Genomic DNA, 16,570 nt, shown 5'->3' with positions numbered 1-16,570 from the left:
TTCTTGGGGGAAATTATTGTAATTAGAAGAATTTTTAAAAAGCTAGTCTAATGGTGACCATGAAACCATTGTCAATTGTTGTAAAAACCTATCTGGTTCACTAATGTCCTTTAGGGAAGGAAATCTGCTGTCCTTACCTGTGACTCCAGACCCACAGCAATGTGGTTGACTCTTAAGTACACTCTGAAATGGCCTAGCAAGTAACTCAGTTCAAGGGCAATTAGGGATGGGCATCAAATGCTGGTCTAGCCTACATCCCATGAAAGAATAAAAAAAAGTATATATTTCTTTCAGTCATTCTGAATCGAAATGTTGGTGTGTGAAGATACTCTGTAGGGTGGCAGCACAAAATACAGCTGGAATTTCAGTAAGCAATGAGAAAATGTTGTAAAGTTGAAGGGGCTACCTGAAACGTTAAACCAAGGCTACATCTGCCTCTTCAGGTGGATGCAAAAGATCCCATGGCACTATTCAAAGAAGAGGCAGGAAGTTCTCCCTGTATCTAGAGCAATCTCTGTTCCTCAAACAACTCTTGACCAACATTTAGCTGTCACTGACTCATCGTGCTAACAGGCAGGAAGGACCCTTCACCAATGTTATTTAAAAGGGATCATGCAGTTCTTGCAGGTCAGGTGCTGGTTTATTATTTCCTGCTGCTGGTAATGACTGGGTGTTTTTTGGCCTGTTTTATGACTCTGGAAAGTTATGTTTGACTGCTGAGATGATTTTGCTAGTTTTGCACTGTTGTTGGCTGCCTTATAAATAGTTTGACTGGTCTGACAAAGCAGCCTTTGGAACTGAAAGACAAGGGGAGCAGCAAGGAAGACAGAAGAGAATAGAGCACTTGTAACGAAGAGGGCATTATGCTAAACCCACAGTGGATATTCAGGGAGCATTTCGACATGAACTTTGCTGCACAAAGGAGGCTATCGCTAAGCTATATCATCTGCTGCAGCCACGTACTTGGGCATAGATAGCACTGCCAATGGCTGTCATGGTCATCGTTCATGTCATCGGCTACAGCAGATGACATCAGCAACATCTTACAATTCGCAGTGCACAAATTTATCAGGAAGGTCACCAAGGCTTTCTACACCAGGAGGAACATTTACATCTCTTTCTCCCTGGACAGAGTGAAATGGAACAAGAGCACACCAGGCTTCAAATGCATTGCAGGCTTCCTCAGGGTGTAAGGTGTATCATGCTAGACTCCCACCTGCCAAGAATGAGGCACATCAATTTTCTCATGAACTTTGATTTTTAACTGTTGTTGGAGCGAGGAAATGACTTGTTAAACAGATCAGTCGTGGCTGGAAAATGATATTTACATTCTAACAGACATTGAAGATGAGGAAGCGCATTCCAGGGCCTGCTAAGGAGGATACAATCCACAAGAGCCAGGACTGGTTAGACCAGCTGGTCGCATGACTAACTGGCTGTTGCAGGGTTTTCTTTTGAACTGGCAAGAGAGTTTGAACTCAGAAAGACTTTTTACTCCTGCTCTGAGAAATTCTCTTCTGTCTGCTCCCATCTCTTTCTCACAAGCCTCTGAATCCACTGAAGACACATGAATTCCAAGAGAGAAAAGTCTCCTACAGCAAACAAAGTTTAAGAAGAATACTGGGCCCCAATGAAAAGCAAGATCTACCTACAATCAAGGACTCTACAGTGAGCTCGAACAATCGTAACAAAAACTCTTCAGATATTGCCTCAAACCTTTCCACTTTATTTTTCTTCTCTTTTCTGTCTCTATTTGCAAGTGTGTATCACATATGCATGTTAGCATGGGCGCGTCGTGTACCTGTTGGCATCAACCGAATTAGAGTTTAAGTTCAAGTTTAATAAATTTCAACTTTTATTCTTTAAACCTAAGAAAGCCTGTTTGTGCTGGTTTCTTTGCCTTATAATTGGAAAGCAGTGAGCAAGGATTCACCAAGGCAGAGCTAAAAACACAGTGTGTTTAAAATTAAACCCTGTTACGGTAAGACCAGGTGAAGGCTGAGAGGGACCCCCTAGACACCTTTCTAACCTAGTCATAACAGGTGCCATATACTGCACCCTCATTACCTTACATGCTGCCCATCACCTGGCATTTTTATCAATAGAAAAGCATAACACTCCCACAACATACAGCTGTTTGTGACCGTAGACAGCGCGTCATGCAGGTAACCTGGCAACAATAAGAACTGTTCCACCCAGTGCCAGTCCTCTTTTTTTGCCTTTATTGGTTGGATACTAAGGGAAGTAAGAGTGGAAATTGCAGAGGTACTTACCAGAATCTTCCAGTCCTCCTTAGATACGGGAGGGGTGCCAGAGGACTGGAGAGTTGCAAATGTTACACCTTTGTTCAAAAAAGGGTGTAAGGATAAACCCAGCAACTACAGGCCTGTCAGTTTAGCCTTGGTGGTGGGAAAACTTTAAGAAATGATAATCTGGAACAAAATTAACAGTCACTTGGACAATTGTGTATCAATTAAGAATAGCCAGCATCGATTTGTTGAAGGCAAATCATGTTTAACTGACTTGATTGAGTTTTTTGATAAGATAACAGGAAGGGTTCACCAGGGTAATGGAAACATAGAAAATAGGAGCAGGAGTAAGCCATTCGGTCCTTTGAGCCTGCTCCGCCATTCATTATGATCATGGCTGATCATCCAACTCAGTAACCTGTTCCCGCTTTCGCGCCATACCCTTTGAGCCCTTTAGACCCAAGAGCTATATCTAACTCCTTCTTGAAAACATACAATGTTTTGGCCTCAACTGCTTTCTGTGGTAGCAAATTCCACAGGCTCACCACTCTCTGGGTGAAGAAATTTCTCCTCATCTCAGTCCTGAAAGGTTTACCCCGTAACCTGACACTATGACCCCTGGTTCTGGACTACCCCACCATCGGGAACATTCTTCCTGCATCTACCCTGTCAAGTCCTGTTAGATGTGGTATGCTTGTACTACCAAAAGGCACTTGACGAACGTGTCATATAATAGTTGAAGACCTTGGAATAAAAGGGATAGTGACAGCATGAATACAAAGCTGATTGAGTGACAGGAAGCAGAGAGTACTGGTGAGCAGTTGCCTTTCAGACTGGAGGAAGGTATACAGCGGTCTTCCCCATGGGTCAGTACTAGGACCACTGCTTTTCTTGATATATATTAATGACTTGACTTGGGTGTATTGAGCACAATTTCAAAATTTGCAGATGAAACAAAACTTTGAAGTATTATGAACTGTGAGGAGGATAGTGATAAACTCCAAGAGGACATAGGCTGGTGGAATGGGCAGACATGTGTCAGATTAAATTTAATGCAGAAAAATGTGAGGTGATATATTTTGGTAGGAAGAATGAGGAGAGGCAATATAAACTAAAGGGTATAATTCTAAAGAGGGTACAGGAACAGAGAGACCTTGGGGTTTATGTGTACGAATATTTGAAAGTGGCAGGACAGATTGAGAAAGTCGTTAAAAAGACTTGCGGGATCCTGGGCTTTATAAATCGAGGCATAGGACACAAAAACAAGGAAGTTATGATGAACCTTTATAAAACATTGGCTTGACCTCAACTGAAGTATTGTGTCCGATTCTGCGCAGCACACTTTAGGAAGGATGTGAAGGCCTTAGAGAGGGTACAGAAAAGATTTACAAGAAGGGTTCCAGATATGAGGGACATCAGTTACAAGGAGAAGCTGGGGTTGTTTTCCTTAAAGAAGGTAGAGAGGAGATTTGATAGAAGTACTCAGGGTCGTGAGGGGTCTAGACAGAGTAGATAGAAAGAAACTGTTCCCTTTGGTGGAGGAGTCGTGAACCAGAGGACACAGATTTGGTGATTGGTAAAAGAAACAAAGGTGACATGAGAAAACATTTTTTTACACAGCGAGTGGTTAGGATCTGGAACGCACTTACTGAGAATGTGGCAGAGGCAATTGAGTTGTGGCTTTCACAGGGGAATTAGATAAGCACCTGAAGATAAAAAATTTGCAGGATTATGGGGAAAGGGCAGTGGAGTGGGACGAGCTGAACTACTCTTACAGAGAGCCTGCACAGACTCAGCAAGCTGAATGGCCTGTTTGTAACCATTCTGTAGTTCTATTTTAGACTGTCAAGTTACAAGCTGGCTGCAGAGCAAGAAGGGATAGCTCCTCTGGATATGGCTCCTGAGTCCTGTCAGAAATCCAGGTACAGAGCTGGCCCAGGTACAATGAGAGCCATCCCAACACAAGAAAAATAATCAAACATTTTGTGCTGTCTGGGACAACACCAACAGACATAAGCAGTGTGTGTCCCACCTCCTGTGTGCCCATTTTGGGCTCAATCCAATTTCGAGCCCATTGGCTTCAGGACAAAAGAAAATTGTGGCAGGGGTGGGGAAGGGCCTTAGCGGGGATGGTGATCAACATTGAATACATTGTACTTGAAGTCAGAAGCTTTTTCCCAGGGTGGAAGAGTCAGTTACTCGGGGACATAGGTTTAAGCTGCAAGGGGCAAAGTTTAGAGGGGATGTGCGAGGCAAGTTTTTTTACACAGAGGGTGGTGAGTGCCTGGAACTTGCTGCCAGGGGAGGTGGTGGAAGCAGATACGATAGCGACGTTTAAGAGACATCTTGACAAATACATGAATAGGAAGGGAATAGAGGGATATGGGCCCCGGAAGTGCAGAAGGTGTTAGTTTCGGCAGGCATCAAGATCAGCGCAGGCTTGGAGGGCCGAATGGCCTGTTCCTGTGCTGTATTGTTCTTTGTGTTCTTTGAATCTTTAAGTGGAGGTTTAGTGTCATTTCAAATTGTTGATGTCGTGTCATTATCTATCAATGCATTATTTTAAACTATGTAGTATATCTGTGACAAACCAACGTTCTGTACATTAGTGTAGATGAAGGTCCTCTTTTATATGAAAGGGTTAATTGCAAGTTTATTTTTGCTACCAGGGTTATTTACACACCTGGACACACCAGTGATCATATGGCATTATTACTGCAGGAGGAAAATGCTATATTTTCTGGAGACTGTATTCTGGGAGAAGGGACAGCAGTCTTTGAGGACTTGTATAATTATATGCTTTCTTTGGAAAAGCTACTGAATATAAAAACTGACTTAATATATCCAGGTAAGTAGTTGGTCCTTAATTCTTTACCTTTAAATTCATTGTTTTATTTTCATTATCGTCACAAGGCAAGCTTCTCTAAATAGCGTTCAAATCACACGCAGCTTCCACAGTGCGGACTGCGACACTGACCATTCCCTGGTGTGCAGCAAGGTTAGCCTCAAACCAAAAAAGCTGCATCACTCCAAGCAGAAGGGCCGCCCGTGCATCAACACTAACAGAATTTCTCATCCACAGCTGTAATGTAAGTTTCGAAATTCACTCGAAAAAGCCCTTCAAAACACTCCCACAGGGGATGCAGAGACCAATTGGGCCCACATCAGAGACGCCATCTACGACTCAGCAATGACCACCGATGGCAAACGTGTGAAGCGGAATGTAGACTGGTTTCAATCTCACATTGAAGAGCTGGAACCTGTCATAGCCGCTAAGCGCATTGCACTGCTGAACTACAAGAAAGCCCCCAGCGAGTTAACATCCGTAGCACTTAAAGCAGCCAGAAGCACTGCACAAAGAACAGCCAGGCGCTGCGCAAATGACTACTGGCAACACCTATGCAGTCATATTCAGCTGGCCTCTGACATTGGAATTATCAGAGGAATGTATGATGGCATTAAGAGAGCTTTTAGGCCAACCATCATGAGGATTGCCCCCCTCAAATCTAAATCAGGAGATACAATCACTGACCAACGCAAGCAAATGGACCGCTGGGTGGAACACTACCTAGAACTGTACTCCAGGGAAAATGTTGTCACTGAGACTGCCCTCAATGCAGCCCAGTCTCTGCCAGTCATGGATGAGCTAGACGTACAGCCAACAAAATCGGAACTCAGTGATGCCATTGATTCTCTCGCCAGCGGAAAAGCCCCTGGGAAGGACGGCATTACCCCTGAAATCATCAAGAGTGCCAAGCCTGCTATACTTTCAACACTGTACGGACTGCTTTGCCTGTGCTGGGACAAGGGAGCAGTACCACAGGACATGCGCGATGTCAATATCGTCACCCTCTATAAGAACAAGGGTGACCGCGGTGACTGCAACAACTACCATGGAATCTCCCTGCTCAGCATAGTGGGGAAAGTCTTCGCTCGAGTCGCTTTAAACAGGCTCCAGAAGCTGGCTGAGCGTGTCTACCCTGAGGCACAGTGTGGCTTTCGAGCAGAGAGATCCACCATTGACATGCTGTTCTCCCTTCGACAGCAACAGGAGAAATGCTGTGAACAACAGATGTCCCTCTACGTTGCTTTCATTGATCTCACCAAAGCCTTTCACCTTGTCAGCAGACGTGGTCTCTTCAGACTACTGGAAAAGATTGGATGCCCACCAAAGCTACTAAGTATCATCACCACATTCCATGACAATATGAAAAGCACAATTCAGCATAGCGGTGCCTCATCAGACTCCTTTCCTATCCTGAGTGGCGTGAAACAGGGCTGTGTTCTCGCACCTACACTGTTTGGGATCTTCTCCCTGCTGCTTTCACATGCGTTCAAGTCTTCAGAAGAAGGAATTTTCCTCCACAAAAGATCAGGTGGCAGGTTGTTCAACCTTGCCCGTCTAAGAGCCAAGACCAAAGTACGGAAAGTCCTCATCAGGGAGCTCCTCTTTGCTGACGATGCTGCTTTAACATCTCACACTGAAGAGTGTCTGCAGAGACTCATCGGCAGGTTTGCGGCTGCCTGCACCGAATTTGGCCTAACCATCAGCCTCAAGAAAACGAACATCATGGGGCAGGACGTCACAAATGCCCCATCCATAAATATCGGCGACCACACTCTGGAAGTGGTTCAAGAGTTCACCTACCTAGGCTCAACTATCACCAGTAACCTGTCTCGAGATGCAGAAATCAACAAGTGCATGGGAAAGGCATTCACTGCTATGTCCAGACTGGCCAAGAGAGTGTGGGAAAATGGTGCACTGACACGGAACACAAAAGTCCGAGTGTATCAAGCCTGTGTCCTCAGTACCTTGCTCTACGGCAGAGAGGCCTGGACAACGTACGTCAGCCAAGAGCGACGTCTCAATTCATTCCATCTTCGCTGCCTCTGGAGAATCCTTGGCATCAGGTGGCAGGACCGTATCTCCAACACTGAAGTCCTCGAGGCGGCCAACATCCCCAGCATATACACCCTACTAAGCCAGCGGTGCCTGAGATGGCTTGGCCATGCGAGCCGCATGGAGGATTGCAGGATCCCCAGGGACATATTGTACAGCGAGCTCGTCACTGGTATCAGACCCACCGACCGTCCTTGTCTCCGCTTTAAAGACGCCTGCAAACGCGACATGAAGTCCTGTGACATTGATCACAAGTCGTGGGAGTCAGTTGCCAGCGATCGCCAGAGCTGGCGGACAACCATAAAGACGGGGCTAAAGCGTGGCGAGTCGAAGAGTCTTAGCAGTTGGCAGGATAAAAGTCAGAAGCGCAAGGAGAGAGCCAACTGTGTGACAGCCCTGTCAACCAATTCTATCTGCAGCACCTGTGGAAGAGCCTGTCACTCTAGAATTGGCCTTTATAGCCACTCCAGGCAGTGCTTCACAAACCACTGACCACCTCCAGGCGCTTACCCATTGTCTCTCGAGACAAGGAGGCCAAAGAAAGAAAGAAAGATTTTCATTATAATACAGAAATCTATAAATATGTGTCCATAATTCCATTAGAAAGTAAATTAACACTGCAAATTTCCCCTAATGAACCTAGGTCCCCTGATGGCTAGTTTGTAAATGCATCACCTGATGTGGTACTGAACATATACCACACCCATGTTCAATCCCTGGTTTACCCAATCTAATGAAAGGGAGTAGTTGGGGTGCTGCAATTAGCATCAGTGCCCCTGGGTTAGTAATGCAGGAAATATCAATCAGGATTCCTCCTCCTGATCTGTATTCAGTGACTTCTACTGGGGAACTTGTTTGTGTCTATCAAGCAAGATAAGGCGTGGGCTTAACTGTCATGTTTTCCTGGTTGAATGGCCTACATAGACTTATATTCTTAGTTATGTGGAGAATGGCCAATTGGGTAAAGTACCAGTGGGCTGGTGGAATCATACCCAAGGAAAGGTTGGGGCCTAAAGGAGAAGAGAGAGAAAATTGAAAACAAAAAGGTAATGAATAAATTAAGTAATTACTAACATTAAGTTTTCACTCTTACAGTGTGCGTGTTAATGATTCACATTCAGATGGACACAGTATTCTCTGTAGCCTTTTGGCTATAGAACTGGATTAGCGGCTGTGAGTTCAGTTCCTATCCTATCCACGTTGTGGAATGGAATTCAATAAATCTGGTAATTTGAAGACTGGCAGAACCAAAACTAGCTGATCCGTTGGCTGTGGAATTATTTAGCTCTGTCAATCACATGCTGCTTCTGCTGTTTATCATGCATGTAATCCTGTGTTCCAGCTTCACCAGGTTGACACCTAATTTTTTAGGTATGCCTGCTGCTGCTCCTGGCATGCTCTCCTGCACTCCTCATTGAACCAAGATTGATCCCCTGGCTTGATGGTAAGGGATACACCATTCGATGAGGTTCCAGGCTATGGTTGAATACAATTCTGCTGCCGATGACAGTCCACAACTCCTCATGGATGCCCAGTTTTGAGCTGCTAGATCAGTTCTGAATCTATTGCATTTAGCACGTTGGTAGTGCCACGCAATACAGTAGTGGGTATCCTCAATGTGAAGATGGGGCTTTGTCGCCACCAGGACCATGTGGTGGTCACTCCTACCAATACTGTGATGGACTGATGCATCTGCGATAGGTTGATTGGTGAAGGCAAGGTCAAGTAGGTTTTTCCTTCTTGTTGGTTCTCTTACCACCTACCACAGGCCCAGTCTGGCAGATACATCCTTAAGGGCTGGGTCATTAGCAGTCCTACCGAGCCACTCTTGGTGTTGGACATTTCTGTGCCCTTGCTACTCTCAGTGCTTCTTCCAAGTGGTGTTCAACATGGAGGAATGCTGATTCGTCAGCTTAGAGAGGACAGTATGTGGTAATCAGCAAGAGGTTTCCTTGCCCATGTTCGACCTGATGTCATGAGATTTCATGAGGTCTGGAGTGAACACTCCCAGGCCACTCCCTCCTGACTGTACAGGACAGTGCCACCACCTCTGTTGGGTCTTCCCTACTGGTGGGACATGACATACCCAGGGATGATGATGGACAAGTCTGGGGCATTGGCTGTAAGGTATGATTCAGCAAGTATGACTAGGTCAGGCTGTTGCTTGACTAGTCTGTGGGAAAACTCTCCCAATTTTGACACCCAGGGTACTTGTAAGTAGTTCCCTAACACTGCAACACATACAAAGGTTTGTAATGGAGGCTTAAGAAATACCGTTTACATTTAAAATTCAAAGGGTCAGTATCAGTTTTAAAGCTGCAAATAATGAGGAAAGTCACAGAATTTAAAACTCAACTGAAAGAACCAAGAAAAAAAACATACTTTTAAACAAAAGATACCTGGAGATAATATAAGATGGCAGCCTGGGGCCCTGAAATTTTACTGAGGAGCACTGTGTAAATGCTCACAATTTGAGCAGAAAGCCAGCAAGCAATCAGATTGTAATTACAGTGTGGCATGTTTACATAGGCAAAACTCATGTAAATGTGGACACAAGAAATTATAATGGAAAAACAATTCATGTAAGTGTAGCAAAAATGTGACAACAGAAGTCATAATACAGATAAGTATATTTTAATAGGCTATAGTTGTATCCATTTTATTCAGAAACACACAAGTCTGAAACTGAGGCATTTTGACAACTCATGGTTATGGCAGCATAAACACATGGAGCAAAGATGGGTAAATGGAGTTAAGGTACAGATCAGCCATGAACTGATTGAATGGCAGAACAGGCTCGAGGGGCTGAATGGTCTACTCCTGTTCCTGTGTAACTACCGATATGTTAAAATTATGTGGAAGCAGCTGAGGAAAAAAATTAAGGAAAATACCAACACTTCCAGCTGAAGCCTTTCCAGTTAAACGAAACATAATGTATATAATAAGGAGCCATGGATCCAAGTAATCACTCTGTGCTACTATATGTACTGTTTCTGCATATTTCCTGACAGTGTAAACTTTGAGCCATAAATCATTAAGCTGAAATTAGGAAGGCATGAAATCAGAGCAAATTAGAAATCTGAATTAGTGAAGTGCTGAGGGAGGCAAAATTTTTTTTAAAAACACACTGAAAATCTCACAGACGTGCCGTCAGTTTCTTTTGGGCCTCCTTATCTCGAGAGACAATGGATACGCGCCTGGAGGTGGTCAGTGGTTTGTGAAGCAGCGCCTGGAGTGGCTATAAAGGCCAATTCTGGAGTGACAGGCTCTTCCACAGGTGCTGCAGAGAAATTTGTTTGTTGGGGCTGTTGCACAGTTGGCTCTCCCCTTGCGCCTCTGTCTTTTTTCCTGCCAACTACTAAGTCTCTTCGACTCGCCACAATTTAGCCCTGTCTTTATGGCTGCCCGCCAGCTCTGGCGAATGCTGGCAACTGACTCCCACGACTTGTGATCAATGTCACACGATTTCATGTCGCGTTTGCAGACGTCTTTATAACGGAGACATGGACGGCCGGTGGGTCTGATACCAGTGGCGAGCTCGCTGTACAATGTGTCTTTGGGGATCCTGCCATCTTCCATGCGGCTCACATGGCCAAGCCATCTCAAGCGCCGCTGACTCAGTAGTGTGTATAAGCTGGGGGTGTTGGCCGCTTCAAGGACTTCTGTGTTGGAGATATAGTCCTGCCACCTGATGCCAAGTATTCTCCGAAGGCAGCGAAGATGGAATGAATTGAGACGTCGCTCTTGGCTGGCATACGTTGTCCAGGCCTCGCTGCCGTAGAGCAAGGTACTGAGGACACAGGCCTGATACACTCGGACTTTTGTGTTCCGTGTCAGTGCGCCATTTTCCCACACTCTCTTGGCCAGTCTGGACATAGCAGTGGAAGCCTTACCCATGCGCTTGTTGATTTCTGCATCTAGAGACAGGTTACTGGTGATAGTTGAGCCTAGGTAGGTGAACTCTTGAACCACTTCCAGAGCGTGGTCGCCAATATTGATGGATGGAGCATTTCTGACATCCTGCCCCATGATGTTCGTTTTCTTGAGGCTGATGGTTAGGCCAAATTCATTGCAGGCAGACGCAAACCTGTCGATGAGACTCTGCAGGCATTCTTCAGTGTGAGATGTTAAAGCAGCATCGTCAGCAAAGAGGAGTTCTCTGATGAGGACTTTCCATACTTTGGACTTCGCTCTTAGACGGGCAAGGTTGAACAACCTGCCCCCTGATCTTGTGTGGAGGAAAATTCCTTCTTCAGAGGATTTGAACGCATGTGAAAGCAGCAGGGAGAAGAAAATCCCAAAAAGTGTGGGTGCGAGAACACAGCCCTGTTTCACACCACTCAGGATAGGAAAGGGCTCTGATGAGGAGCCACCATGTTGAATTGTGCCTTTCATATTGTCATGGAATGAGGTGATGATACTTAGTAGCTTTGGTGGACATCCGATCTTTTCTAGTAGTCTGAAGAGACCACGTCTGCTGACGAGGTCAAAGGCTTTGGTGAGATCAATGAAAGCAATGTAGAGGGGCATCTGTTGTTCACGGCATTTCTCCTGTATCTGACGAAGGGAGAACAGCATGTCAATAGTCGATCTCTCTGCACGAAAGCCACACTGTGCCTCAGGGTAGACGCGCTCGGCCAGCTTCTGGAGCCTGTTCAGAGCGACTCGACGCGTGCCGTCAGTAATACCATGAATATATTTGAACACCTGAAATCAAACTCTCCATTGATTATTTTTTCAACTAGCAGCATGTCTCAGCTTTTATATATCGTTCCGATCTATACTGAACAGAAACAACCATAAGATATTTAGCTAAGTGGAACAATAAGCTCAACCATTTTATATGTTACAGAGAGCTCGTCATCCAAATCTCGGGTATTCAGCCTTTCATAAATGTCCTGGTGTTTTCTAGTTGCTCAATCAGAACATTGCCTTATAATTCACCTCCTGATATTCTGTGTATATTTGTTTTGAATTCCAGGACATGGCCCAGTTCTGCAAGATGCATCTGATAAAATTAGAGAGTACATAGCTCACAGAAACTTGAGGGAACAGCAGATTTTAAAGGTTTTTCAGGAGCATTCTGAGAAGTATTTCACCCCAATGGAAGTTGTTAAAAGTGTTTATAAGGTAAACTTTATTTTTATTTATATATGAACATAATGGTATGATAGTGTCCCTCATTGTTACAAATGTCGAAGTTTTAAGCTCAGTGACAACACTGTGCATGTGCAATGTCTTCATTATACTATTTGAGAACCAAAAGAAATTACAATCTGAGTTATGGCAATATTGTAGGTATTATCTTGATTTAAAAATACAGTACACAGTAAAAAAATTTTAAACAATTTAAATGTTTCGCCTCTTTTCAAGCACTTTATGCTTCCTTCTGCTGAAGATGTTCACCTCTTACTGGCATATGGTTTCACAGCACCAGTTGTCTTGTAATTCCTTGTCAAAGTGGCTGTTATTGATGTGTGGACTTTGACAGTGAATGTTCAACTATGGAGGAGTTTCACTACCAAGTGAGATCTTACCTTTATCTCATGTCCACCTCTGGGAGTTGGATAGTCATCATGAATAAAACCATTGTTAAATTTTCCCTAATATAAAGACATTGATACTGGAGTCAGCCTTGACTCAGTGATGACACTTTTGTCTAAGCCAGAAGGTTGTTGGTTCAAGCTGGACACCAGAGATTTGAGTACATAATCTGCCAAAGTTCTGTATTGTTTTAAGTGCCATCTTTTGAATGAGACGTTAAATCAACATGGTGCAGGAACTTGGCGATGGTGGTGTCGTTGAAGGTCAGGGGGTGTGGTTGGATCTTATTGAAGATGGTCATTGCCTGGGACATAGGGATTGCAAATTTTTTCTGCCCCTGAACAGCCAGTTGGAATTTTACCCAGATACTGCATAAGGCTGCATGGGCTGCTTCATTATTGAAGGATTGTGAATCAGTCTGCCTTCTTAGGTGGATGTAAAAAATCCCATGTCACTAATTGAAGAAGGGGGTGGAGGCAGTTGTCACAGTGTGCTGGCCAACATTTACCCTTTAACTAGCATCACTGAAAAACAGACTATCTAGTCATTTATCTCACTGCTGTTAGTTACATCTTGCTTAAGCAAATTGGCCACCTGTTTCCTTACATTCCAAGTGATCACATTTCAAAAGTATTGCCTGTGAAGCACTTTGTGATACCCTGAGATCAATAAAGGTGCTCTATATAAAAGCAACTTCCTTCTATTTTTAATTTTCTTTCTCACCCCTACTGATATGCCAAATGAGTTGAACCAACTCAGCAGTGAATTGAGACTTTCCTCGTCTGTATAGTTCACCTGGCCACAAAGCAATCTCAGTCATGTTTAAATATTGCAAAAACAATGTTTGTGCTCATTATCATGCAATGTTCCCGCTAAGCTGTGTGGTTGCACAGCCGCCTGAAAGGTATCTCGCAGGCCTTGTTATGTGATAAATGGCATGTGCGCGCAGCCACGCAAACATTTTAAAGGGACCGTGCACTGAAAAAAAAGGCCACGCATAGCAACTAAATTTTAAAGGGAATATTGTTTTCATGGTGTTACGACCGACCGCTCCTGTCAAAGCCCCCAATCAAAATATACGATTCTGATTGTGGTGGGACCAACGCACTGTTAATTCAATCCCGTCGTTCCACAGATCGGCTAACATATCATTTAAAACTTTCCAAATTAAAGAAAGACCCAGCCAAATTGTACCATCTATTAACCCCCGAACGAGGCTAACCAGAGCAGGTGTCTTTAAATCAATAAATTAACTCTAATTAGAAGAACTAAATTCTTAAACACTATGAAGATATAAACAACATTGAAAATAGAAAATTAGAGTCCTTGCAAATTTACAGTCCAATGTTGCTTGAAGTCCTCACAGGATGTTGCTCAAAGTCCTCACAGGATGTTGCTTTCCTTCTCCAGCGAATTTCAACAATTAATAACTTGCAAACACTTTCAACAGAATTAATCCGACTTTAGTGTTTTTGAGGGATAAAAGATTGTCACAGTCCAACTTCCCTTTCTTCAATTTAAATTACCAGAGATCTCTGTTTTGGCTTGACTTTTTTAGAATTTTGAGAGATAATAATAAATCTATTCCTTCAGTTTAAATGGTTGAGAGCTCTTTTTCAGGCTTCTGAACATCACAGTTGTGTCTTCTGTGTCTGTGTTCTGTTAGAACAAGCTGTCTTCCGAACAGCCAGTTCAAATTGTAACAAATGTATCGCATCAGGCTCACTCCCAGTGGCTGTATCTATGGTAACGAGAATGCTGCCTTTGAATCGCAATCTCGAAATGGCTGTTTCTAAGGCAACGAAACTGTACCTTCCTATAACTCCTAAGGCTTGCCGGCTCTTAAAGCAATACTGATCCCTTGCAAGTCTTAAAGGCAAACCGCATATTCCGGAAAAAAACTACAGGACCATGACAATGGTTGTAATTCTATCAACATCTAGCACCAAGTTAGCTTAATATTTCTAAACCTTTGCTAGGCTTTGGTTGTAGGGTAGATTTTCCAATTGATAACACACTGACCTTTGAACATAAAATGGTAACTTGCCAAGGAGTTTCATTCACAATTGTGTATTACACTTACCTACCCTTCCATATAAGATGGATGACTAGAAACACTAGGGGCTGTCTTGTGTTTATAAAAATTCCAGTAAGAAAATTTTAAGTAAATTTTCCATTTTATTACTGCACCATTTTTCTTGTCATTTTGTTCTTTTTCTGTTGTCACTTGGGTTTTCAGAATCTTTTTTTCCAATTGTTATGCTACTACTTTTTTTTCAACAACTGCAATAGTGCCATAGGGATTTACCCATGGGAATTCCGTATCTGTACTTTTTAAGCAAGAAGAGAACTAATGAAGGTATATTAAGCTACATGATGCATCCACCTGTATCCCTAATCAAGAATCTACAAGTGAAGACTGTGATTTACAAGGGACATCATAACAGTTATGTCAAAAGCTCCATACAGGCCTTCAGCCAAACTCTTTCACAGGCACAGCACCACTAGTAGATGTTAAATTCACAACAGCCATTAATTTTTATGCTTCTGTATCATTTCAAACTTCTCCTGGGGACATCAGTGACTTAAGCCAATCAGTTGTTCATAGGTAGTCAAGTGCCTTATTGGCTTGAGCAAACAATTCCATCTTTATATGGTATGCCTTCAAAGGTTTCAAGGACTATTGTATGCTGCACAACTTTGTTATGCAAAAAGGCAATATCATAAGTGACCCTGAAGAACCATCATGAGGAGCAGCAGGAGCCAGTAGAAGCTGCTAAGCAGAGCACACTGCCAGTTGCAAGAGTCATATGGAAGCTCTAGTACAGGATTTTTTGACTTACAGATATGACCATTGAATTAACAGTCCTGTTCTCACGTCCCCATAAATATGCTTGTATATTACCAGTGTTTGTAACCTCATGTCTCACTGCTTCATCACCACTAAGGCAAAAGACCAACCTTTGTGGGCAGTATAGAGAGGCTTGCCAAGAGCAACACTGGGCGTACTATTTAATGAGGCCTCAATCTAGTGAAGCCACAACACAGGCTATTTAAATGCTAAATGCCACAGGCAACAGATTATGGGCATAGCTAAGTGGTCCCCCAGCCAGGAGACAGAAAAATTCTGCAGCCTACCAGCCAATTACAAGAGGCGGAGATTCCATAAACAACCCTATCCTCAGCTATGACAGACACCAGCTGAAGAGTGCAAGAGATAATACAGAAATATTTGTGAGCATCTTCAGCCAAAATGTGGAGTGGACAACCTTACTCAGCTTTCTCCCAAGATAGTGATCATATTGATCACACATGGTGGCATCTGACCAATTTAGTTCACTGGAAGTGACATTAAGAAGCAACTTAATGTACTAGACACAGCAAAGCTTATGGGTCATGAAGCCTGGTGCATTATAACTAGCCGTGCCCATAGCCAAACTGTTCTAGTGCATCCACAATATTGGCATCTACCTGACAATGTGGTAAATTGCCCAGGTATGTCCTGGTAAATCAAACTCCACTACCTCCCGATCAGCTTCCTCCAATCATCAACAAGGCAATAGAAGGAGTCATCAGTAGTGCCGTCAAGTGACACTTAAACACCAATAACCTGCTTGCTGATCTGTTTAGGTCCCAAAAGGATGAGATAGCACCAGACTGCATTACAGCCTTGTTACAGGCATGGCAACCCAGAGCTGAATAGCAGAGAAGAGGTGAGAGGAACTGCCTTTGACATCAAGGCAGCATTTGACCTAACATGGCACTAAGGTGCCCTAGTAAAACTGAGGTCAATGGGGACCAGGGGAAAACTCGCCAGTGGCCAAAGTCAAATCTAACAGAAAGAAAGATGGTCATGGTGGTTGGAAGCCAATCTTAA

At 43.6% G+C, this 16,570-nt stretch overlaps 1 protein-coding gene across 2 annotated transcripts in view; it reads left to right on the top strand.

Annotated features, from left to right (window-relative positions):
- Positions 1 to 16,570, top strand: part of lactb2 (lactamase, beta 2) — a 92,043-nt gene that overhangs the window by 40,439 nt on the left and 35,034 nt on the right. For both annotated transcript variants that reach the window (XR_010974981.1, XM_068030922.1), the window contains exons 4-5: positions 4,919 to 5,097; positions 12,131 to 12,279. Coding sequence is in view for 1 of the 2 variants with exons in the window: in XM_068030922.1 (XP_067887023.1) it covers positions 4,919 to 5,097; positions 12,131 to 12,279 (328 nt within the window). In the remaining variant the exon portion in view is untranslated. The remainder of the gene's footprint in view (positions 1 to 4,918; positions 5,098 to 12,130; positions 12,280 to 16,570) is intronic.

Source organism: Heterodontus francisci, chromosome 5 (genome assembly GCF_036365525.1).
Source record: "Heterodontus francisci isolate sHetFra1 chromosome 5, sHetFra1.hap1, whole genome shotgun sequence".
NCBI lineage: Eukaryota > Metazoa > Chordata > Chondrichthyes > Heterodontiformes > Heterodontidae > Heterodontus > Heterodontus francisci.
This window is presented reverse-complemented; position numbering and strand designations above follow the sequence as displayed.